Genomic DNA, 27199 nt, shown 5'->3' with positions numbered 1-27199 from the left:
AACCTGGACGGCCTGTTCCAGGATGGTTATACAAACAATCCACCCAATCTGGGTCCTTGAGATTTGGTGGGCCCTTGGTGACGAGGCCAGGGCTATTCGGCCAATAACAAGAATGTTGTTATCGTTATGTAACCGTGCACTTCGGGTTTTTCTGTATGTAACCATTATATGATTATGATTATATTATATGATTCTTAGGTCAAGGAAGTTGTATAATTACTCTAATCTAAATGTTGTTAGGTCTAGTCTCCTGTTTTTGTTATTGGAAAAATACTTTGATTGTTATTGTAGTCCCAGATGTTGTTTTTACTCTTCCGTGATGGAATGATCAACAACTCTGTAAATTGTTTTGATTCATGACAATAAGAGTCGTACGAGAACGTCTATTCGGGGAGACGTTCGGAAGTAGTAGGAGACACTTGCTGAAACTCTCCCCTTCGGAGGTATTACCTGTTGTTATCCATTTCTATTTATTTAAATGTCAATAATTGAATAAGATGTCTGCCTGCAGTTATTGATAATTACGGACGAAGGTAATTATTAATGAACCTAACACTTTCCTATATGAAAAACTTCACGGACATTGTCACTATTAATAAACGTATCTGGGTTTTCCCAATCAAAAACCCTGGATGACTAATGAGACAAAGGCACTCATCAATACCGTAACACCGCCTTCAGGTCAGGGGACAAGTTACAATACAGCGGTGCCAGAGCAAACCTGAAGAGAGACATTAAAAAGGACAAGGCAGCATAGACAAGGAAGATTGAGGGGCACTTCACAGAAAATAACCCAAGGAAGATGTGGCAGGGAATACGACACATTACCAATTACACTGACAATGATGTGTCTGTTAACGCAGATGCCTCTCTAGCAGAGGAACTGAACCGGTTCTTTGCCCGCTTTGAGACTGACAAATTGTATTCAGTCTCAACACATCCACCTTCACCCTGCAGCAGTACACTGAAGCTTCAGGGACATAAAGTGAGACAGGTACTGCAGACTGTGAACATCAGGAAGGATACTGGCCCTGAAGGAGTACCTGGGAAGGGGCTTAAAGCCTGGGCTGATTAGCTGACTGGGTTTTTCAGAGATTTTAAATTGTTCCCTGCAACAATATATTATGCCATCCTGCTTGAAATCTGCCATCATTATCCCTGTCCCTAAAAAGCCAACCGTTGACTGCCTGAATGATTATAGGCCTGTTGCACTTACGCCTGTGATCCTGAAGTGCTTTGAAAAGTTGGTCTCCCGCCACAACAGGACGACAATTCCTCTTTCACTTGATCCTTACCAGTTTGCTTATAGAGCAAACAGGTCCACTGAGGATGCCATAACCGTAGCTTTACACAGCACTGAGCTACCTGGAGCACCATGGGAACTATTGCTCAGTCTTCAACATTATTATACCTGACATTCTGGCTGACAAACTCTCTCACCTTGGACTCCTCTTCGTCTGATGCTGGATTAAGAATCTCTTAACCAACCGTCCACAAACAGCTAGACTTGGTCCCTACCTCTCTTCCTTCATTACACTGAGCACTGGTTCCCCTCAAGGCTGTGTACTGAATCCTCTTTTATACTCCCTGTACATATATGACTGTACACCGACCCACCATTCTAACTCCATCATCAAATTTGATGAGTCTGCCTACAGAGATGAGGTCAACAAACTGTCTTTGTGGTGTTTAGTGAAAAATCTCACACTAAACACCACAAAAACTAAAGAAACAATCCTGGACTTTTGCAAACGCAGCATGGATCTGGCTACATTCCTCATAAATGGAGTAGGCGTATACAGGATCCAGTCCTTCAAATTCCTAGGGGTCCACGTCACGGACAAGCTCTCCTTGTCTACCAACACCACGGCAGTGGTGAAGAATGCCAATTTCCTGAGAGTACTCAGGAAGAACAACTTGGACACCAAGCTTCTGGTAACCTTCTATAGAGCCACTGTGGATAGCATTATGTCATATTGCATTACAGTGTGGTACGCTGGAAGCACGGCAGCAGACAGAAGACGCCACAGGTCTCACAAAGCACGGACAAATAGATTTAGGGAGAGTTTTTTCCCCACAGCCATTAGGACTCTGAACTTGCGTTAGCACGACACACAATCCCCTCTTTCAACGTGTCCTCTACCCCGCGATCAAGGACGAGCTGGCCACTCCAGATGACACAACCGGGCTCGAGGAGCTAATCGCTTTAGCTCCAGCTGGATAATTTTTCTTTGTCGAGAAGAAAGATGGGTCTCTTAGGCTTGCGTCGATTACCGCGGTCTAAATGACATTACTTATAAAATAAATATTCCCTTCCTTTGCTGGACTATGCATTTGCGCGATTATCGTCTGCTACCATCTTTACTAAATTGGATTTACGTAATGCTTACCATCTGGTCAGAATCAGAGAGGGAGATTAGTGGAAGGCACCTTTCAAGACTCCACTGTGGCACTTCGAGTACTAATTTATGCCTTTTTGCCTCACAAACGCACCAGCCGTGTTTTAGAGCCTTAACAATGACATACTCTGTGACATGTTGGATGTTTTTTGTTTCATTTACATGGATAATTTTCAAATTTCAAATTTGCAAGAACATCGTCAATATGTCCAAATGGTTTTGAGGAGTCTACTGGAGAATACATTATTTGTTAAGGCCGAGAAGTGTCCTTTTAACTGTGTGTTCCTTCAGTTTTTTAGACTGATTGTTGAGAAGGGCCAGCTTCGCCCAGTGAACGGACAATTGGTCGCCGGTCTTTTGGTCGCCTGTCTTTTGGTCGCCGGTCTTTTGGTCGCCGGTCTTTTGGTCGCCGGTCTTTTGCTCGCCGGTCTTTTGGTCGCCGGTCTTTTGGTCGCCGGTCTTTTGGTCGCCGGTCTTTTGGTCGTCGGTCTCTTGGCCGCTGGTCTTTTAGTCCCTTTTGGTTGCCAGTCTTTTGGTTGCCGGTCTTTTGGTCGCCGGTCTTTTGCTCGCCGGTCAAATGGTGACGGAGAGTTTAGTTTAGTTTAGTCAATATGTCCGAATGGTTTTGAGGAGTCTACTGGAGAATACGTTATTTGTTAAGGCCGAGAATTGTCCTTTTCACTGGGTTCCTTTAGTTTTTTAGACTGATTGTTGAGAAGGGCCAGCTTCGCCCAGTGAACGGACGATTGGTCGCCGGTCTTTTGGTCGCCGGTCTTTTGGTCGGCAGTCTTTTGGTCGCCGGTCTGTTGGTCGCCGGTCTTTTGGTCGTCGGCCTTTTGGTCGCCGGTCTTTTGGTCGCCGGTCTTTTGGTCGCCGGTCTTTTGATCGCCGATCTTTTGGTCGCCGGTCTTTTGGTCCCTTTTGGTTGCCGGTCTTTTGGTCGCCGGTCTTTTGGTCGCCGGTCTTTTGGTCGCTGGTCTTTTGGTCGCCGGTCAAATGGTGACAGAGAGTTTAGTTTTGTTGAAACCAGCTCTCAAAATTATATTCATGAGCGGTTAATATCTAAGTACAGTTTAATATCTAAGTACTGTTTAATATCTAAGTACTGTTTAATATATAAGTACTGTTTAATATCTAAGTACTGTTTAATATCTAAGTACTGTTTAATATCTAAGTTCTGTTTAATATCTAAGTACTGTTTAATATCTAAGTACTGTTTAATATCTAAGTACTGTTTAATATCTAAGTACTGTTTAATATCTAAGTACTGTTTAATATTTAAGTACTGTTTAATATCTAAGTACTGTTTAATATCTAAGTACTGTTTAATATCTAAGTACTGTTTAATATCTAAGTACTGTTTAATATCTAAGTACTGTTCAATATCTAAGTACTGTTTAATATCTAAGTACTGTTTAATATCTAAGTACTGTTTAATATCTAAGTACTGTTCAATATCTAAGTACTGTTTAATATCTAAGTACTGTTTAAGAAGTACTGTTGAAACCAGCTCTCAAAATTATATTCATGAGAGTGAGTTTAATATCTACTTAGATATTGAACAGTACTTAAATAATAAACTCTCTCTGAGATATTAAACTCTCTCTAATGAATATAATTTTGAGAGCTGGTTTCAACAGTAAACTCTGTCACCATTTGACCGGCGACCAAAGGACCGGCGACCAAACGTCCGAGCACCGCTTCGCCCCGACCCGACCAAGATCAGGGCGGAGGTGCAGTGGACGACCTCCAAGTCCCGCAAAGACCTCCAAAAGATTCCTGGTGTTTTCCAACTTCTACACGCGGTTTGTCCGCAATTATAGTATGAGGGCTGAACCTCTTACCAAGTTGACCTCCGATAAAAGACATGTATTTGTTCTACAGTTTCTTAGGCCGCGTTTGTGGGTCTAAAACACGCATTCACAAGTGCCCCGGTATTCGTTCATGTTGAGACTGCTCTACCTTTGGTCGTCGAGGTGGACTCATCGAGCTCCGGGTTGGGGGCAGTGGGCAATTTTCCGACAAATTTAATTTGGTTGACCATACAAATTGCCATTATTCAGTACGCAGTGGGAATTAGATGACGAAGCAAATGGGCCAGATGGAGATTGTGCTTCCCAACAGGAAACGATACCAACAGTCGTGCCAGAAGACTGGGTGCTCATCTGGAGCATAAAGAAGAATTGCTGGCACAACCCAAAGTGGGAAGATCCATAAAAAGTGTTGCTGAACAACCAGCAGACATGAGAATAGCAGAGAGGGATGTGGATCCACCTTTCGCACTGTAAGAAGATTATCTCAGTTGAAACATTTCAGGAGCGAGTGAGAAAAACTTCCTGATTCCTTCCTGACACCAGAGGACCGACCCTGGATTTGAGCCAGGACCCCAGACCTGTGAGGCCAATGTGCTAACTATGACAGTTTCAATTAGTTTTAGTGTTGTCTTGCAGGCCAAAGACCAACTTGTTAGGCAGTGTCATGTGTGATGTGATCATTGCGTCAAATTACCGTTTTGCTAACTCAGGAGTTAAATTGTTTCTACTTAAATTTGGACATATTGAATTCACTTGTTAGTATCTGTTGTTTAAAGACATTTGAAAGTCAAGAGTGATTGCTAGCTATTCAAATTCTTGGATTACATTGATTGTTTTACTGTGGACAAAAACGTTGGTTAGCTGTCGCTCTTTTTGAGAAGAACTTATATATAACAAAATGTGCCACCAAATTTGTGTTTCCATGCAGTTTTTTTTTTCATGATAAACATAACGTCCCAACCTCATTTGTAATGGGGTCGTACATGTACAAATATAATTATAACTTATTTATTCCATGTTTGTAGACGAAGGCAAAGAATAAAAGCTGTGTAATTCTACAAAAATGCTGCCTGTCGACTTAAAATGAGGGGAAGCTCTAGGTAATAGGTGTTACACAAGGGAAAACTCATGTTACTGATGATGTTCGAAGCAATTTTTAGGTGAATGAAGCTTCCTACATTAGTGATAAATAAAACGAAAAGCCACCTGATAGGGTAGTGGTTTACTCGCCTGAATTTGGTGTGGGCAAGTGTGGGATCAATTTCGGCTTGGTGGTGGTGTGATTGTGGGTGCAAATGGTTAGTTGTTTGTCTTTCTGTCTGCTCTACTACTGACCGGCGACCAGTCTGGGGTGTATTCTTCCTTTTGCACAAAGTCAGCTAGGATAGACTCCAGCAACCCTCGCAACCTTTGCAAAGAAGCACGGTACTGATTAAATAAAATGAATAGAAAGTGCATGTGATAACACAAATGACAGTGATGATTTCTGGAAGAAAATCCACTGTTATGGAAGACGGCATGTTTGTTAGAGTCATCATCATTCATTCGAACTGGAGTAAAATGCCATTGAAAATTTATTGTTATTTGTTGTTGATGGGAACCAGTAAATAAATGTTTGACCACATGTCAGCGTTGTATAGGGCTCTCTTACCTTTCTGGGAATTAGACTTTCATGGTAACTAGGTAGTATCTTAAGAACCACACTTCCATTCGCTTCCTGCAGCTCCTTTTGTAGCACCCTCGGGTCTCGCCCCACATCTCGTCCATTGACCTGCCATTTACAATTTGAAAACCAGGTAAAATTAGCTCTATCTAATCAACATAAATAAACAGGTTTAACAGCAATGAATAATACATATATTAATATATGTATACATGACAGTTGCCTTTTTGGGGCCTTTGATTAAACTGGATTGCTATGGCACTGGATAGTACACAATCAATAGGTTTATATCTGCTCAGAATATTCTTGAATCAGTAGCAGGATAAATGTTATTTCTTTGAAACATGAGTAAAGCAGCCACAACATGTATTTGTTCACAATAACTACAGTGAACCCTCGCTACTTCGCGTTCCACTTATTGCTGCCTGCAGAGCTTCGCGGATTTTTTTCAGGATTTTTTTTTTTTTTTTAAATATGAAATTAAAATTCTAAATTACATCGTCCTACAGGGTGTGGAAACAAAATATTCAATTAGAATTATTAATTTTATCATTTTATAAATTGTAAAACACAAAAACTGCACGTATGCGCAAAGCATCATGGGGGATCACGGCCGTGTCACGGCCGCGTCACTTCCGCATCACGGCGTTTCACTTCCGCATCACGGGCATAAACGCAAGCTGATTGGCCAGCTGAATGTACTCGACTCCCCATTGGCCCATTTACCACGGAAACCCAAGCTTCTCCCGATGCCCATTCTCAGTCCACGCTTATCTCGTGCTGTACAGAATGCTTCTCGCAAAGTTAAGCTCAAAAGTTTTGTGAAGTCCTTCGTGATGCCTCCCAAACGCTCTTCATCCCTTGGTGCTTCTAGTGAGCCGAAGAAAAAGCGGAAGATGTTGACAATCACCGAAAAAGTGTGTTTATTGGACAGGTTGAAAGCAGGAAGTAGCTACGCTAGCGTAGCTCGACATTGCGGCTTGAATGAATCCACGGTGCGGTACATAAAGAAGGAGAAGAACATCCGCAGAACTGCTGCAACATCTTTCACGAAAAATGTCAAAAGGGTTGTGAACACCCAGAACAAGATCATGGTGCGAATGGAAAATGCACTGGTTATTTGGGCGAAGCGAATCAGCCTGGACGTAAACTTAATCCGAAGCAAGGCTAAAACTTTGTTCGATGCAATGGTGCTTGAGAGTGGTGACGACGACGTTAGCGTTCTGAACGAGGAAGAAGAAGACGACGTCGGCGAAGGTGATCCTCTGCCCAGTGCCTCAAGCCAGACAAGCCCACTGCCGGTTTTCAATGCCAGCAAGGGCTGGCTTGAGAGGTTTAAGCGGCGAGTCGGGCTAAGAAATGTGTCGCTGCATGGAGATGCAGCCTCTGCAGACAAAGCAGCAGCGAAGGGAGACAAAGTTGGAAACCTTCACGTGGTGTCTCCTGAGAGGCCGCTCGCCGCGGCCTGCGAATTCCAACAAATACCACTCAGAGCTGCCAACAAGGAACGTGGCACCCTACGTTTTTCATCCAGCCGGAGACATTTGACTGCCCCTCACCTCCGACTACCCCCCGGATGAAATAACCCGCGTTCCAGTGGCAACTCTAGCGCTATCTGAGGGCAATCCTCAGGCGCTTGTAGTGCAACAACAACAACAACAACAACAGCAGCAGCGAAGCGCTATGTTGAGGATGTGTTTCCGGAAATGATTGAAGAAAATGGCTATGTCCCTGAGCAAGTCTTCAATATGGATGAGACAGGACTCTTCTGGAAGAGGATGCCGTCCCGGACCTTTCTTTTCAAGGACGAACTTCAAAAGACGGGTTTCAAAGCCCACGAGGATCGAGTGACTCTGCTCTTGTGTGGCAATGCAGAAGGATTCATGCTCAACCCCGCCTTATCCACAGGTCACTGAATCCTCGAGCATTGAAAAACAAGAACAAAGCCTTACTGCCAGTGTACTGGATGTCAAATAAAAAGGCATGGATCACCAAGGCCCTCACACTTGATTGGTTCTTTAACTCTTTCATACCACAAGTGAAGCTTTACCTGGCCGAAAAGGGACTGCCCTTCAAAGTGGTTCTGCTCATGGACTGTGCAGGAGGACATGCAGCTAATTTGCATCATGAGGGGGTGCAGGTGGAGTTCCTTCCCCCCAACACCACTTCCCTCATCCAGCCCATGGATCAGGGGGTTATCAGGGCCTTCAAAACCCTCTACACCAGGGCGACAATGGAGGGTCTCATCTCTTCCATCGAAGAGCCCGATGAGACCTTCAGTATGAAGGCATACTGGAAAGACTATAGCATTGCTACGTGCCTGAATAATATCCAGAATGCTCTAAAGGACATGAAAGAGCAGACCCTCATCTCCAGTTGGAGCAAATTGTGGCCAAACAAAATCACCCAGGACTATGCGGGTTTCACGCCTACCGAGATCCATCAGTCTGCCGTCGATAAGGCTGTCAGGCTGGCTCGGTTGGTGCAGACTGAAGGCTTCTCGGACATGACGGCTGATGAGATTACAAATCTCATCGACTGTCACCCAGCCCCACTGACGGAGGAGGACCTGCAGGGGATGACCAAGTCGGCGAGTGAGGAGGAAGAGGAGCCTGCTGCCAACGACGACGCTGACGACGCTGACGAAGGTGGCCTTACTTTACATAATTTGCAGGACCTCTTTAATACAGCCAAAGACCTCCAAAGAAAGGCCAAAGACATGGACGATAACATGGTGAGGGCAGTCGAGTTCAGCAATCGCATCGATGAGGTTGTTTACAAGTGCATCCTCACCGACCAAAAAAAAACAACGTTCCCAACTCCCCATAACAATGTTTTTTACGCGCCGCCAAAGAACTGCGGAAGATCCATCCTGACTGTATGATGTTTTTGAATTGCTGCTATGATGTTTTTGAATTTCTGAGTTTTCTGAATAAAAGTTTACATTTATTACATTTGCAGTGATTTTTTGTATGCACTAACATAACACCTGCATTCTAATGTGGAATAAAACACCGGAATGAACAGCATATTAACCTGGTGGTGGTTTTGGTCACGTGTTATACGTTTCTATAAGCGTTTTTTTAATGGCGCCCGGCTACTTCGCGGTTTCACTCTTCTGCGGGGTGTCCCGGTCCCCATTAACCGCGACAAGCGAGGGAACACTGTATTACGATTCTCAGCTTGTTTCATTTGGGGAGAAAATAAATGCAGATTTTGCACGCCAGGATTTCCTATTAGGGGCTAAGTTTTTTTATTGCATTTTCCATATGCATCACCAACACTCTCCCAACAAAAAACTACAACATTTTTTGCTGCAGATGGTATCACCTTGCTCATCGATTTAACACACAGAGTTGTACACCTGATGGAAAGGAATACTTTACTTGACTGATGTTAGAAAAAGACTTCCTCATGTTCAGCAAAACTATATTTAGACAAGTCAGCACCATTTCAGAACAGGATACAGTGGACTAATGAGGAATGATCATGTTATTTGTGGATGACATGGGGGGGGGGGGGTTGAATGTAACAAAAGATCAGTGAGTTGCAAAAAAAGCACTTGGTAACTACTCAACGTTTGATGGTACTTTGGGGTTTTGCGGTTATGTGAATCTTGTTAAAATGAAGGTTGCATAAATTCCAGTGAATTTCAAGTAACTTGAAAATAATTTTCAATTAGTTACAACAATGGAATTATGCTGGGTTGGATATTTCCCCAAATACAATGCGCCTAGGAATGAGTTAACAAACTGCAAAGAAAATCCTTCACAGCAGTAGAGACCAGATCACAGGCGAAGAGAAGTAGAAGCGATGTGCCATGTACCGGAACAATCAATCCGACCCATTTCACAAACGGGAGGGACCAGAATGTTCCTCGTGACACTAAGTGGAAAAGAGCCCACACGCAGACCCAAAGAGTACCAACTGGATCGGCAGTAAAAGACCTGATTGTTGTCAAGACGTTCAGCACCCTAACCAAGTTTATCAGGGTCATTGCCTGAGTATAGAGAGCTGCAAACAAATGGAAAAGAGTATTGGAAGAACCCCAGCCACAGGTAAGCCAAAGTGGGTGGGACTTTCATTGGATGAGATAAATTCCAAAGCACAACAAAATGTAATTACACTCAGCGAGTGTAAGTTTCACAGGGAGACCTCTTCTTAGCAGCCCAAGAGGGTGTATCCTTTCAAGCCACCACCCTCAACAGGTTGATTGTATATAAAGATGCAAAGACTGGACACTTAGTCTGTGGAGGAAGATTTTAGATCTTCGACAATGAAAAAACTTCTGTACCAACGCGAGCCATGAAGAAACAGCAGGTACACTCCTGTGCATGGGGAAGAAAGCGTGGGTTATAAAAGGTTGAAGATTGGATCAGAAGATCGTAAATGATAACATTGTAGCATGCAGAAAGACCAGAGTCAAAAAATGCCAACAAATCATGAGGCTTTCCATCTGAACAAATAACACCAGCCAGACCATTTCAATACGCTGGATCTGTTTGGCCCTAACGAAGTGAAGGATGAGGTGAAGAAGAAATCAAGACTGAAAGTATGGGGTCTTGAGTTTGGCTGCATGGCATCCTGAGCTCTACACACATACACTGTAAACGACCTGCCAACTGAGGGTTTCCTGTTGGCCTGCAAGAGATTCACAGTATTGAGGGGACATCCAAAGAAAATATGGTCAGACCCAGGAAAAAACTTTGTGGGCACCAGGCCTGCCCTCAAAGCACTGTATACATTCCCAGGGAAGCTGGAAACATCCAAAGTTGAGGATGAAGCCTCCAATCGTGGAACAGAATAGAACTGGAAACTACACCCTGCTGACTCACCGAAATGGATCAGCCGAGGCTGCTGTACGCACAGTCAAACGAACTCTGCATAGCCTTGCTTCACACGGAATGAGTTCCAAAAATTCCTCTATATGGCTGCTAACTTGCCCAACGAAAGACCTATTGATTCTAGAACTCAAAGTGTGTGTAGTTTACCTCAGCCCAAACACTCTCCTGCTGGGAAGAACAGGAACTATGGGAGATGTAGGAAGCTTTGACTTTCAAGGATAGCCATACAAAAGACTAAGAGCCATTCAGACTGAAGTTGACTGGGTTTGAAAGAAGTGTAGTCAACTGGCGGGACCCAATTTGTTCATCCGAAGCAAGTGGCACAAAACAAACAGAAATGTAGCCACAGTCTGGCTGGCCAACTAAAATGCTTTGAGGGGCCAGTATAAATTTGGACGAGTCCAGAGTGTTAAACCTGACAATCCTGTACACATCAAGACCTTTCCGAGCTACCCCATCTCTGCGACCAAATCAGATCGAGCAAAGAAAACCCCTACAAAAATCCCCACCACGATTCTGCACGGAGATGTACAACACATCATTGTCCTGATCCCCGAACAAAAGTAAATGTTAAAGAACCAGCAAAGAAACAAATGATGAACAGTCTGAACCTATGTGACCTCTCTGAGTTCAAGAACTGAGATGTCAAGTAGGAGGAGTCAAGTCAACTAAGTGGAAGACACGCCTTCCCCCCCTCTAGACCAAAGGGGGTAGAAAGCCTGCCCACCTCCAGACCAACAGGGGGCAGAAAAACCCAACCAGGCGAAACTCTACACTTCCTGCCTGAAGTCACAGACAGGAGCTCAAAAGCCTAGTGAATCACAAACAGACCAGAAGACTGGTAAGACACCCTTAATTGGTTAATTGGGAAGAATGGCCTCCCTGATTGGAAGCCGAATGGTATTTTATTGTTCGACTTCTGAGCTCGTCGTCGATTGACAATAATAAACACCACCAGAACACGTTAGGCCGCAATTTGATGATCGAGTTTGTGGTCGTGTCATCGGAATTGCGACCACATGTCTTGGACACTCGGGTAAAGAGAGGGGTGGAGCAATAAACCGATCTCCATCTAGTGGTGAGTTGGCGCCGATGGTGGGGGCAGATGCCGGTGCGGCTGGAAATGCCTGGTACAGTTTCCTGTAAGGAGTTTAAATTCCCACGTCCGACAGGGTTTCTTGCATATCCGGGAAGAAGCGGGGATATTGAGTACGATTGGACCATGTTCCGAGTCTCTATTGCTGAGGTGGCAGAACGGAGCTGCAGCCACAATGTGGTCAGTGCATGTCGTGGCGGCAACACCAGAATCTGCAGATTCATGTGGACTGTTGTGTTATATAACCACTACATGGAGCTCTAATAGCAGATATAGCATCTGCACCTCAGTCAAATGAATTGGACGTCTACCGCCGTAAATGGCAGCTCTCTCTCTCTCTCTCTCTCTCTCTCTCTCTCTCTCTCTCTGTTTCCCTCTTTCTCTCTCTGTGTCTCCCTCCCTCTCTCTCTCTCTCTCTCTCTCTCTCTCTCTGTTTCCCTCTTTCTCTCTCTGTGTCTCCCTCTCTCTCTCTCTCTCTCTCTCTCTCTCTCTCTGTTTCCCTCTTTCTCTGTGTCTCCCTCCCTCTCTCTCTCTCTCTCCCTCTCTCTCTCTCTGTGTCTCCCTCCCTCTCTCTCTCTGTCTCTCTCTCTCTCTTTCTCTCTCTCTCTCTCTCTCTCTCTCTCTCTCTCTCTCTCTCTCTCTCTCTCTCTCTCTCTCTCTCTCTCTCTCTCTCTCTCTCTCTCTCTCTCTCTTCTCTCTCTCTCTCTCTCTCTCTCTCTCTCAATCTCTCTCTGTCTGTCTCTTTCTCTCTCCCCACAATGCAAGCCTAAATCTAAAATCTATTCCAAAATCCAACATCTAAATTCATTATAACTTTTAACATGCAAATGATCCTCATCTCATCTCATTTTCGCTTTATCCTCCTATCCCAGCTAAAGGCGGGGGACACCCTTAATCGGTGGCCTGCCGATCGCAGGAAAATGATCTTAAACTTAGAAATATAATACACTCATATACATTCAACGTTTGCACTGACAGAATCATTAAGCTTACCTCTTTGATGATGTCACCGATATGCAGCAAGCCTTGTTGAGCTATCATCCCTCCATGGAGAATACGTGCTATTACCAGTTCACCTCCCTCTACCTTGAATGTCACACCCTGAAATATATGATTCATTTAACTATACACTTTCATCTTTGTTAAATATCTCATTTAACAAAATAAGAGTCACTGCACAGTGTGATCAGGTTGAGACTCAACCTTACTATGGATAAGTGCTTAAATTTATACTTATTTAGCCAATACCTCATATCATCCAAAATAACCAAAAAAAATCCAATATATCTCAGAAGTAGACAAAGCTGACTTTGCCAGATATTTTGAAATGCCAGGACTATTTGAGCTAGTCAAATGCAAGAATTTCAGATTGCTCCACCTACTCATCATTGGCTACCCACAGTACTACATGCGGCAATGGACTAAAATCACTTTAGTTCACTCACGTAGTGAAACAGGTTTTGTGTGTTTCTCAGATGGAAAAAGTAAAGAGAAGGCGATGTATCGAAATAGTACAGTAAATGGTTAGTAATACTCCCATGACTACAATGGTGCACTGGGTGAAAAGAAAGACATGAAAGACGTTTTTGCAGCCTATGGACTCAACAAAAAACACATAATCAATATATAATAATGATGAATAAAAAATGAATACATAGTATTAGGGGCACGGGGGCACGGAGATGTAGATGTAGGAGTACGGGGGTACGTCGACGTCTATGTATACGTCTACGTATACGTCTACGTAGACGTATACGTCTACGTAGACGTATACATATACATATACATATACATATACATATACATACACCTATTTATACATACGATTGACATCGTAACATTCATTTCTTTTGTCCAAGAGCCTGACATATGATGGGAGGAAGGATCTGCGGAAGCGCTCTTTCCTGCAATGAGGGTGCAGGAGTCTATTTCTGAAAGAGCTTTGGAGGGACACAAATACTAGGGTGGGAGGTGCTGTTCATGATGGACATCATCCTGGTCAGCATCATCCGCTTTCCTACTTCCTCCAGAGTCCAAAGGACAGCCCAGAACAGAGCTGGCCCTCCTGACCAGCTTATTCAGCTTGTTCCAGTCCCTCCTCGTGCCCCCGCATCCCCAAAAGAACACTGCATAAAAAAATGTAGATGCCACCAGCGTTTCATAAAAAGTCCTCAGCAGTGTCCTGCACACTCCAAAGGACCGTAGACTCCTCAGTAGGTAGAGGTGGCTCTGGCCCCTTTTATACAGGGCATCTATGTTTGTGGACCAGTCTAGTGTGTTGTTGAGGTGAACACCCAGGTACTTAAAATTGTCCAAGATTTCAATGTCTGTACCCTTGGATGTTCACCTGAGTGGTCTGTTGAGGATTCCTCCGAAAATCAATGACCATTTCTTTTGTCTTATTGGTCTTGATGTAGATAGAGGTAGTTTTGCCTACAACAGTCAACAAAGGCTGTGATGACTCCCCTGTACTCCAGGTTGTTCCTGTCCGTCACTCATCCAACAATAGCGGTGTCATCAGAGAACCTCTGGACGTGGCAGGTGTCTATATTATGCTTGAAGTCTGATGTGTAGAGTGAGAAGAGGAGTGGGGAGACCGGTGTCCCTTGTGGGGCCCCCATGCTGCAAGCTACCACATCAGATGTACTGTCCCGAAGTCTAAAATATTGTGGTCTGTCAATGAGGAAGTTCATGCGGCTCGGTGGTTCCTTATTCCAGCCTTTTCCAGTTTCCCTCTCAGTAGGACTAGCCGAATGGTGTTGCATGTACTGGAGAGGTCAAAAACATCATTCTCACCGTGCTTCCCGTGTTCTCCAGATGTGAAAGAGACCTGTGCATCAAGCAGGTGAAAGCAACTTCCCCACCATTGCCTGGACGATAGACAAACTTCAGAGGGTCCAGCTTTGCATTTATCAGGGGGCCGAGGTGATTGAGGATGATTCTCTCCAATGTCTTGATCGGGTAAGAGGTTAATGCTACCGGCCTGGAGTGGTTTGGCTCCCTGGGGTTCGCAGTCTTTGGAACTGGAACCACACAGGAAGGTTTCCACAAGGTGGGGACATTCTGCAGACTGACGGTTGGCGCAAGCTGCGCTGTAGAGTGCCTTGTTGACGGAACGGAAGGCTGCATCTCAGGCCCGGAGGATTGATCGGACCTGGATGGTCATCCACGGTTTCTGCTTTGGGTACACCAGGACATTCTTCCCCATAGTGACCGCAGCCATGCAGTCCTTGGTGTAACACAGTACAGTGTCTGTGAAGTTTCCCACATCCTCAGAGTGGAAAGTTTCCCACAATGTCTGTTCAAAGCCGTCTTGGAGGGCGTCATCGGGACATGGGGTAATGTTTCGACCAAAAACAAAGATACGTGATCTGACTGTACCAATTGTGAGCGTGGTATGTCTCTGTAGGACCTTTGATGTTCGAGTAAACATGATCCAAAGTTTTATCCTCCCTTCTTGGACACTCGGTGCTGGTAAAATTTTGGCAGAACAGTCTCGAGATTTGCTTGATTAAAGTCTCCTGCAATCTGCTCTTGAGTAGTCGTTCGGGTGATTTTTATAGTGTCCATTAGTAGGGAGAGAGTGGTACTTACCTTATTGTCCGGTGGGATTTAGTCAGCAGTAATGATAACAGTGGCTATTTCTCTGGGCAAAAAGAAGGGTCTGCGGGTGAAGCTACGCCTCTGAAATTAGCATGGAGCATTGATTCTCACTTTGTAACCTCGCTACACTCTGATGGACTCTCATTGGCTGCCTCACAACAACCACAATCCATGTTTCAAGATTCTCTTCTGTAATTTTGACTGTCGCAGAGTTCTGACTGTCTTTTTGTTGAGATTTTCCAAATGTGAATAAGGAAGCTGCTTTTTATCATCATGCCTCCCGAGAAAATTACCAGCGCGAATTAAAAGAAATGGTCAGTGAGGAGCAAAATAACAAGAAGGTGGTCAAGGAGTGACCAGTGAGCATTCCAACTGCAAAAAAAATAAAATAAATGCTGGAGAAATGTTTGCAACTTTCTGTCAGTGTTTTCAAAATAATTCATTTTGTACTTTAAAAGTGGCAAAAGTATCCCAAAAAAATCACAGCTCATTTTCATATTTTTACTCTTAAATTCTGAGGATGGCTCTCACGAAATACAATTTGTAAATAGGAACTGTTCATGGCTGTCTGCGTCAAAAAGGTTCCCGAACCCTGCACTACATCAAGTGGCTTCAATATGTACTTTTGTCTGATAAATAATGGTATACGTTTACCTACCAGATGTTCTCCTTCCACTTTGCGTATGCCCACCATGCGGATTGCATCAGGTGGGGGCTGAAAGTTGTTCATCTCTATATCTTGATCATGGTTTTTAGTCATAAATTGACATGGGCTGCCGGGAGTGCTTGTGATCCCTTGGGATGCAACTGAATCATGAGTCTCTAGTAAAGACTGACAATATAATGATACATAAAGAGTGTTATCAAAATACAGTTATTGTTTTCAATTTCTTGATTATACAACCAACATTTTTAATTGTAAATGTGTTTGCAAAATTGTCATGTATTGCTTATCTCACAATAATTGTCAAATATTTATAGTTTAACCCAGTGCTTATCAATTATTTTCTGTCATTTTAACTCATAAGAGAATAAAAAAATAAAAAGGCAATTTGGAACAACTCACAGCAAAGAAAAGCTTTAATAAATGTTACAGAAAAGATTTAAAGTGCATCTAAAATTCAGAAATATACAATGACTATGTCTAATGCTGCTCACTGTATCAGCTACTTACTATGGTGTGGGGGTTTTTGCACTGAGAAATTTGGTATGCCATCTTATATGATGCCCAAAACGCCCGCTTGTTTACTGAAGTAGCAGTCACAAAGCAAGATAATTGTCAGCAATATTCGGCATGTTTTCGCTGAAAATACTCAAGTGGCTTATCAGCGTGATTGGGGTGTAATGTAAGTGACACCTTAAATTATTGGACTTTGTGCTGTCCGCCGCCAACATTTTTAGACACAGTAAGCACAGCGGTCTTTCCTTGTTTCTCACCGTAGTCACAGTGAAGGCAAGCGCTACATAAGTTTCGTCATTTTAGTCACACGGTGTCACTTGAGGGTCTGCTACACTTCATACTCAAACTGTGCTGTGTAAAGCGCGCATGCTCAGTGCAAACAAAACTCCTACCAAGCAAATGCTCCCTGCGCAAACTCTGCCAATGAGAAGGTTACTGCTCACTATACATACATATATACTATATATATACATATATACAGACGTAGACGTACACATACACACACACACATATATATATATATATATATATATATATATATATATATATATATATATATATATATATATATATATATATATATATATATATATATATATATACATACATACATACATACATACATACATACATACATACATACATACATACATACATACATACATACATACATTACATACACACACACACACACACACACACACATACATACATACATACATACATACATACATACATACATACATACATACATACATACATACATACATACATACATACATACATACATACATACATACATACATACATACATACATACATACATACATACATACATACATACATACATACAGAAATTTAAAAGCATGTTCTCCGAGCTCAAACAGACCACCCTTGACTGAGCCTCACACCCCCCTTGACGGAGCCTCGCGCCCCCTCATGGGGAGCTGCTCTACTATTTGAGAAGCACTAGTTTAACCTAAATGTATAAGAGTGACTCTGAACAATGTCAAAAAAGAGATGTCTCCGTTTAGATTTAAAGCTTAAGTGAAGAAAAATGTTTTCCACTGAATCCATACCACACCTGAAAATGTGGCTGGGTGAGTAATTGACAAAGCTCTGCAGCTGAATTGGAGTGTTGACTGAAAGGGTCAAGATCTCTGACAATTTCCTGCAATAACTCCACGTTGTTCTCCCTCACTGGGGACAAGTGTAGTTCATGTGGCTCTTCGTCTTGCTCCTTCAACACACGCACACACATTTTTCAGATATACTTAAATGAGACAGGGACATAAAGATATTATGTGTGAAGCGCACCAAAGGACTTTCCATAATGCCTTTTAGATAGACGAGGTCTAAGTCATTGGCTGTAAGAGAGCTAGTAGTATTGTCACTCATTGTTTCCAAAAGCTCGGACTCTGCAAAGACAATATTTGAAACATATTTAGTCAGTGATACAATAAAGGTAAAACTGTGGGTTTTAGCTAGAGCTGCAACTGACTAACTTTGTGGAAAAAACAGCTCATTAAGTCACCGATTAATCGATTAATAGCACATTTTTGCAAATGTTTCACAATTTAGTAATAGTAATAAACTCATTACTATACTCAATTTAATAAATTCATTCATTCATTTTCTGAACCGCTTTATCCTCGTAGGGGCTGCTGGAGCCTCTCCCAGCGGACCAGTAGGCATTTCTTTCCCCATGCAATGCAAAAATACTGTAACAAAAAATATATAAATAGTACAGTCGTACCTCTACTTACGAAATTAATTGGTTTCAAAACTTTTTTCGTAAATTGAAAATATTGTAAGTAGGGCAGTACTTGTAAGTTCTCTAATTCCTTCCACGGTTCTCACACAACTGCCAACTATACTCTCTGAAATTGGTAAGTGTCCCAGTTTTGTATGAAAAATGTGAAAAACACACAATATTGAGAGAAAATTATAAGAAAATATTATATTAATGTCTTAAAATGAATAAACTGGCCGAAAATGTGAGGAAAACAAAAATGAGAGAATATTATAAGAAAATGTTATGTTAATGTCCTAAAATAAATAAACTGGCCAAAAATGTGAGAAACACAAAAATGAGAGAATATAATAAGGAAATGTTATATTAATGTCTTAAAATGAATATACTGGCCAAAGATCAAAATGTGCAAATATGCCCTTCGCCGCTGAAATAGTTCCCTCCGCGGCCGTTATAATGGGAGACCTAATACGTGTTTGTCCGCCGGATAGCAGCAAAATCCCGTTCGACCGGGGACAAAAAACATCCACTTTGTAGGACATTTTAGACTTTTACGTGTGCCCTGTGTGTGTGTTAAAATATGTGCCGCGTTGCATTTGTACGGTTTTTGATCACTTAATAAGGGGAATTGCAATTATTAGTAAGGGGAGCATTTTGCCGAGGTGGACAGGTATGTAAAAGAGATGGTTGTTGTGAAAAAGCCATTGAGAGCCCAGTAGCGAGGTACTAAAGCAGGGGTCCCCAAACCATTCCTCGGAGACCGCTGTGGCTGCAGCTTTTTGTTCCAACCGATCCAGCACAGACACTTTGGCCAATGAGATTTCTGCAGAAAAAGAGAAGCTCCATGCACTGATTGCATTTGTAGGACGCAAGATTGATGAAAAGGTGTCCTCTTTGTGGGTTGACATGAAACCCCGCAACCACTGCCTCCCTTTGTGGAATAGTGTGTTTTGTAAACTTGGAGAAGGCGTTTGAATGGGGTTCCGAAACCCATGTACGCGAGATCCGGTCCCTTTTTGACCGGTGTCAGAGACTGGTCCGCGGCAGTAAGTCACATCCGTTTCCAGTGGGGGTTGGACTCTGCCAGGGCTGTCCTATATCAATGATTCTGTTCATCACTTTTACTTACATAATATCTAGGCGCAGCTGTGGCATTGTGGGGGTCCGGTTTGGTGGCCTCATTATTGCATCCCTCCTTTTTGTAGAGAATGTGGTTCTGTTGGCTTCCTTGAGCCATGATCTCCAACTCTCACTGGATCGATTCGTAACCGAGTGTGATCCATGGTCCTCATCTCGAAAAAGGTGGACTGCCCTCTGGGATCAGGTCTTTCCCCAGGTGAAGGAGTTTAAGTATCTTGGGGTCTTGCTCACGAGTGAGAAAAAGAATGGAGTGGGAGATTGACAGGCGAACTCTGCACCGGTCTGTCATGGTGAAGGAGCTGAGCCAAAAGGCAAAGCGTTCTGTTTACTTTAAAAGACTTGATAAATAAATTGCACATTTCATATTTCTTTCCCATAGTTAGAGGAATTGTAAACTTTTTGAGCATGCGTATCGCAGAAGATAGAATCATATTTAAGAATTTGCAAGATGAACATTTTCACTTTTTTCACTCTTTAATTTTGGAGAAAATGTCAGACCAATATTCCCAGGAAGTAGAAAGAAAATGCAGTGAGCAGCCATTTTAAAAGTTTTATCCAATGAAATGTGACTATTTCAGATAGCCTGCTTGGCTCGTGGCATCAGATACACCAAAAATTTTGCGGACGGTTACGAAGACTGTTGTGAACATGCCACTTGTCACTTCTATCATCGCATATACAGTGATTCTACGTGAACAAAAGTTGTTACGTCGCTGTCGGCGGGTTAGGGCTAAGGTTGATTAATGGGATACAGTAATACCTTAACATACGAGTGGCCAACATACAATAAATTTGAGATACGAGCAAATATTTGACTTGAGATCTGAGAAAAATGTAGAGATACGAGAGGGTGCTTATGAAAACAGTAAACTGTCGTTCGTGCCATATCTCCTTCGTGTAAAGATATCTACGAGCACTGGGTGGTGCATTGCATTTTGTATGTTTTTTTGCGATAGTCAGGGCAGAATTTAGGGAAAAACAATGGGTCGTAAGTAAACAGGTGCAATGAAGGGTAGCGGAAAGAAAAGGCGTAAAATGACAATTACCGTAATTTCACAACTATAAGGCGCACTAAAAAGTCTTACGTTTTCTCCAAAATAGTCAGGGTACCTTATAATGTGGAGCGCCATGTGTTTACTCCAAAGCCTGACTGAAATCACTTCTTGCCGACACGCTTCTTATATAGAGAAGGCGGACATGGGTCAGGCATGCAAAGGGTGTGTGTAAGAAGACGCTAAAGGCACGCCCCTAACCAGGTACCCGCATACAGTGTGAGCATGTGTTCATTCCGAAACTACTTTGGTTTGGCATCAATAATGCAGGGGAACATGGAAATAGAGCAGTCGCGGGGGAATTTTAGATCAATTAATCCATGGTTAGCAAATGGAGGAAGCAGGAGAATGAGCTTCGCAAAGTCAAGAAGAAGAAGCCCAGTTGATTTGCGACTCCATGCGTGCCCATTTCATCTCACAGCAGCGGTGAAAAACCAATTCACGAGGATGAACTCTGAGCTTGCCGTCATTCCCAGAGGCTTAGAGCTTTTGCCAAAGCTGGCATCGTTTCTGTCGAGCCACATGGCAATGTGAGCGACTCAGTCAACGAAGAGAGGGAACTGCGTTTTTGATGAATCATTTGGACAATGGTTCAATTCGGACATAGAAAATGAGGACTTTGCTGGATTTCTGGGTGATGATTGATCAAAAAATGTGAGTACATTGTAAAATGGCTAAATAAATTACAACTGAACTCAGTTTTGCTTCCGTTACTTTAAAAACACGTGTGTCCGTATTTTTAAGATGGTGTATGTTTTGCCACGCCTCGCTGCATTTATTAGTGTGGTGCGTCTTTTTTTACAGAAATAGCACTTGTTACTGAGACTGCGCCTTTAAATGCGGTGCGCCATCTCAAATCAAAAGCCTTTATGGTTATCATACACAGTTGCATATAACAAAATTGGTGGTGCTACTCCACAAAGTGTTTTTCCTAGTAAAAAAAACATAAATAGTAATATAAAAGTATAAAAAGTCACAGACCGGCTAGGTAAATTCTAAAATATTGCACAATCTAAGATAATGCACATTGTTATTGCATACCCCGTAGTTATTGCACAGAAGGGATTGTGTCGTCTGCCAGAGGGCAGCAGCTGGAACAGGGTGGTACTGGTCCCTGACAATGTTCCTGGTTATGCTGAGGTAGCGAGGGCTCGCAATGTCATCCAGTGAGGGCAGAAAGCAGCCGATGATCTTCTGGGCAGTGTTGATCACTCTCTGCATGGCCTTTCTTTCTGCTGCCGTGCTTCCAGCGTACCACACTCTAATGCAGAATGCCAGGATGCTCTCCACAGTGTCTCTATAGAAGGTTACAAGAAGCTTAGTGTCTAAGTTGTTCCTCCTGAGTATCCTCGGGAAATTGAGTTGTTTCGTGGCCTTCTTCACCACTTCCGTGGTGTTGGTAGACCAGAAGAGCTTGTCCATGACGTGGACCCCCAGGAATTTGAAGGACTAGACCCTGTCTATGCATACTTCATTTATGAGGAGTGGGGCCAGATCTGTTCTGCGTTTGTGAAAGTCCAAGTTATTTCTTCAGTTTTCGTGGTGTTTAGTGTGATTGGGTAAATACTTTAAATACTGTAATCACAGTGAAAATGTTCCTATCTGCTCGATAGAAATAAATAAAAAAGAAGGTAACAGGACTTTTAGTCCAAGTCCTTCTGCACAGTACAGACCTTCAGTTGATTTTTTTTCTTGTATCCGTATGCCTTGCAATTGGCTAGCAACCAATTCAGGGTGTCCCTCACCTGCTCCCCATAGTTGCCTGAGATAGATTCCAGCACCTTCCACAACACTTGTGAGGATAAGTGATACAGAAAATAAATTAATCTATATTTTATTGATTTTGTTTTCAGTAGAATTGTAATCCCTGAATTTATTGCAAATTGTAGCCTGTTAAAAACTGTTTGGAACAGAAAAAAACACGTCACAAATTCCCATTCGTCATTGGCATCCATCATGTTGCGTTGAGATATAGCCAGGATTTGGTATCCAAAATGTAACCTGGGCAAACCAATATTCCTTTCAGTCATTCATTGGATAGTTGAGCAATTACAGAACAATAGCATTAAGTATGGTGATCAACTAATCACTCCCCCTTCAGTCATTCCTGGTAAGGTAAGAGACTTACCGTATTGGCCCGCTTGTAAGGTTATAAAAAGTGGTGGTCATCTTATTTTCGGAGTGTAGATATTATACTCATTCACAACGGTAGATGTCGCTAGATATCTTTAAAGAGAATACAGTATACCTAGACATACGTGCACCCCGACATACGAGCATTTCGAGACGAGTAAAATTTTCGAGCAAATAATTAGCTCTAGATAAGAGACAAATTTCGAGATAAGAGATAGCCAGGTGGCAGAGACATGATAAGCTGTTTATGATTTAAGCGTCTTTTATGCTGCATCTCTTTCGTGCATAATAGATATCTACGAGCACTGGGCGGAGCGTTGCATTTTTTCAGTGTTTTTTTTCCGTCACACAGAGTGAATGGCGTAGCGATCTCTAGTACAAGGAGTATATATTACTTCTGGTTGGCAAGTGGTTGTGCGTTATCCTATTGTGAATACATTTGTGTGCATCATTTTCAGGATATTTTGAAGGGAATACAAAAGCAAACAGCCCATCGATAGTGAAAGTCTGGATGGAGGCGGGGCAAACAGCCAACCCGGCCGGGAGAAGAAAGCGATAAAAATGTAAAACAAAATTAGAATTAAGTTTAGTGTAAGGTTAGATTAAACTTATTTTTGAGTGTGTCTGCAACATAATCCAAGTTCATTTAAATTTGTTTATGTTATTCACCGAGTCAAAAAGTGGCCCACGTCCTAATATGAAAGATTAATGTCCGTGCGGCCCGCAAGATTGATTTTTGAGCACCGGGGCACGCTGACGTGTCTCATTTGCACTGAAAAAGTAGCGGTGCACAAGGAATACAATTTTAAACGTCATTATACTACGAGACATGCTGAGGAGTACGAGAAATACCAGGGAGATGAGAGAGCCAACCAGGTTCACAGTCTTAAAACACGTCTTCTGAGGCAACAGGATTTCTTCAAGAAGGCTACCAAAGAAAGTAATGCAGCAGTCGAAGCTAGCTACGCCGTTTGTGAGCTGATTGCTAAAGCAAGAAATCCATTCACAGAAGGTGAATTTATCAAAAAGTGCATATAACAAGCTGCACGTATTGTCTGTCCAGAAAAGAAAAGTCGGTTCAACCACACCAGCCTTTCTGCCAACACCGAGGTAGAGAGCATTTCTGACCTGTCAAGTGACATTTAAGATCAACTGTATGAGAAAGCGCAATGTTTCAGTGTATATTCATTGGCTCTTGATGAGACCACAGACATCACAGACACAGCCCAGCTCGCAATATATGTCCGTGGTGTTGATGACAATTTTGAAGTGATGGAGGAGTTGCTCACAGTAATTCCAATGCATGGCCAGACCACCGCTAAGGAATTATTTCACCAGCTGTGTGATGCCATTGAGAATGCCGGTTTGCCATGGAAGAGCTTTGTTGGAATAACAACTGATGGAGCCCCATCAATGATTGGGAGGAAGAATGGGCCATGTGCCTTTTTGGGAGCACATACTTGTGTGAGAAACTTTTCTCCACCTTGAATTTCAATAAGTCCAAATATAGGTCCAGACTTACTGATGAGCATCTTCAAGCTCTATTGAGGGTCTCCACTGCTTCCTCCCTCAAGCCAAATGTAGCTCAGCTATGTGAGAAGAAGCGCTGCCAGGTCTCTAGCAGCAAGAAGTAAGAAAAGCTGTGTCCAGAATATTTCATGTTAAATGTTCCATTCAAGTTAAGAAAGTTAAAATTTAAATAGCTGTTAATACACTTTTGAAACTTTTGAATAAAAATAATTAGTTTTCTGTACTTAGCCAGCCACTGTATATCTATCTACTGTATGCTCATTATTATTTTTTATTACTGATTGTTTTATTTTTTATTCATCTTTAAGTTAATTTATTTAATTCATTATTTTTCATTAAAATCTAAAGATATTTGATAACATTGGAATGTTTTATCAGCGCTTTTCTTGTGGAAATCCTGATGCGGCTCAGTCTCACCCAGACTCTGCCACTAGCGGCCCCCAGGTCAATTGAGTTTGAGACCCCTGAGCTAGAGGATGGGAGTGAGGACAGTGACACTGAGCACAGCGAAGCAGACAATGTTTTTGAGAAGTAATGTGCTGACATGACAGATCTCAGCAACTCTCAAGTTAAAATCAATTGACATTTTTTAATTGCTGTTTTTACGTTATCAAAATCGTTACAAGATTCCTGAATACATTGTTATAATTTGTTTCAGATGTATTGTAATTATTTTCTGAATAAAATTACATATTGTGGTCAAAAAGTCTTTTTGCAAATTTGAGTTTTGAAAATTGGGGGTTATCTTATATTCAGGCCATTGCTTACTTGCATTTAAAGAGTAGTGACCAATGCTTTTCAATTAATTACCTATTTTTTAGTGGGGAGATTATTCCAGCCACCTGGCTGCCCTATTAGAGAAATATATATCACAGCCCTTGGATTACCCATGGTATCACTTGTGTTTATTTACCACATATATTATACTCCACAAGAGAGCTATGAAAGGGGGCAGGGATGAAGTTTCCTGTTGTTGTCCTGCCTGGTTATTCCTATTTTAAAGCTGTCACTGCACTTCCCTCCCCGACAGGATCCCATCATGATGCAGGGTAAAGGCTGTCAGTCGGAAATCTGTCAGTATAAGGGTGATGGGTGGGTCCGAATTTCCTATGGCGTGGCTCCTGGAGTGGGTCCTCCTCCTTTTCTAGACTACTGGGGAGATGCGGGCCTTCACCTAACTCCACACTGTGGTGGCTTCTGTCATTCTTTCACCCCAGTTTTTATGTACCCTGGTGTCCTCCTTGGGCGCCAGCGGTGTTCGCTGTTAGTGCCAGTGGGCTGGCGAGGCGTCATTCCATCTGGGTGGAAGTCCTCTCTTCCCATGGAGTTTGGGGGTCTCACAGCGGTGACCGAATTTCTGGATGGGTGGGTGGATGTGCATCTCTTTGTCCGCTTCCTGAAGGATGGTTGGTAGCTTTCACCTAACTCCACACTGCAGTGGCTTCTGTCATTCGTTCACCCCAGTTTTTATGTTCCCTTGTGTCCTCCTTGGGCGCCAGCGGTGTTCGCTGTTAGTGCCAGTGGGCTGGCAAGGCGTCATTCCGTCTGGGTGGAAGTCCTCTCTTCCCGTGGAGTTTGGGGGTCTCACAGCGGTGACAGAATTTCCGGATGGGTGGGTGGTTGTGCATCTTTTTGTCCGCTTCCTAAAGGATGGTTGGTAGCAACTCAGATAGTCTTGGGGTCCGCCCTCTGTCCCAGGGAGCTGAAGGTGCCCAATCAGCAAGGGCAGTTGTTTGACGGGGCCATCTCAAGGTCACAGGTGGGTCTAAGAAAGCAGTTCATTATTCTGCATGATGACTCACACGCGCCAGAGTGAGTACACGCATGACAAAGGGTGAAACCAAACTCACTCACTATTGGCAATCAGATAGCAAAAAGTAGGATCTCAACTCCAATACGAGCATGCTGCTTGCGGGATCACTTTGCCCTATCTTCTCTCTTCTTATCCTCCTTTGGTTTTCCCAATAGTATGCCTTAGTGCGTTGGCTAAGTCACTTTCATGCTTTGATTCTTTCACAAAACGTTTGGAATTGGGGTTCATGTTGCGTCAATTTGCATTTTTTCTATTTTTCTTTTTGCAAAGCGTTAAGACTGCAGTTGACTTGACACTTCACTATGAGGGGCTTTTTAGAAAATAAATATCAAAATCGAATACGTGCACACAGTTTCAAAATGTTAACCATCACACTGGGCGTGCATATGCACACACAAAAATGCATGTGCACAACAATCTACACAAACATTGAAAGTGTGCACATTGTGAGCTTGAACATTTTTAACGTGTGTGTTAAATGTGTGTGCGCGCCCATTTCACTGCGCACGAGCATATTATCGTTTTTTCCGTATGTCCTAAACGGACTCACATATAGGAACCATAACCAACTGTACAGCGAAACGTTATTACAAAGACCCATTTCACTCGCTCCAAAACTCAATTGAGCATACAACAACCCCTTGCTACCCCTTCACTTCGGAGGTGCGCAGGCGCACACACGGGCTTCTAACAAAGAACCTGCTAATTTCATAGAGAAACACGAAGCACTTATAAAAAATGCGCAGTCATACTGACGCTTATTCACTTATAAGAAAACGGGCAGCCGTGAGAACGAAAATAAAAAGTACATTACGAAAATCAGCAGAGTGCAAAGTGACACGTTTGCCGTACCTGCTTCCAATGCTTCGTGGATAACAAGACTGGCTCGCCAACAATCTGAAGAACTGGGGTCCCCCCCCCCCCCCCCCCCCCACACACACACACACACACACACACACGCACAGACCCTCTGTCTCTTCCGTTCCATTTTTCTCTCTTAATTCTCCTCCTCTCTTTCTCTATTCATTTGGGGGGAAATCACACCAGTCTTGTTTCCCCCCAGGTTTTTTCCATTCATTATTCCATGTCTGATTTAATTATTACATTCTGTGGTATAGGTACAATTGTTAACAGCGATTTAATGATCAAATAATGAGGACGTTTAGGCAGTCCTGCATG

The 27199-nt window shown here is 42.8% G+C and overlaps 1 protein-coding gene across 3 annotated transcripts in view; it reads right to left on the bottom strand.

Annotated features, from left to right (window-relative positions):
- mpp2a (MAGUK p55 scaffold protein 2a) overlaps positions 1-27199 on the bottom strand; it is a 43804-nt gene that overhangs the window by 15000 nt on the left and 1605 nt on the right. For 2 of the 3 annotated variants that reach the window (XM_077734805.1, XM_077734807.1), the window contains exons 2-6: positions 17917-18017; positions 17684-17839; positions 16078-16251; positions 12810-12917; positions 5865-5984 (exon numbers count right to left, since the gene is read on the bottom strand). In XM_077734805.1, coding sequence (XP_077590931.1) covers positions 5865-5984; positions 12810-12917; positions 16078-16251; positions 17684-17839; positions 17917-18017 — 659 coding nt within the window. Of the gene's footprint in view, positions 1-5864; positions 5985-12809; positions 12918-16077; positions 16252-17683; positions 17840-17916; positions 18018-26872; positions 26935-27199 lie in introns of those variants that run through there. The other variant, XM_077734806.1, reaches the window with a different exon arrangement.

Source organism: Stigmatopora nigra, chromosome 15 (genome assembly GCF_051989575.1).
Source record: "Stigmatopora nigra isolate UIUO_SnigA chromosome 15, RoL_Snig_1.1, whole genome shotgun sequence".
NCBI classification, from domain to species: Eukaryota; Metazoa; Chordata; class Actinopteri; order Syngnathiformes; family Syngnathidae; genus Stigmatopora; species Stigmatopora nigra.
Note: the sequence above shows the minus strand (reverse complement) of the source record. Positions and strands in the feature narration are given on the sequence as shown.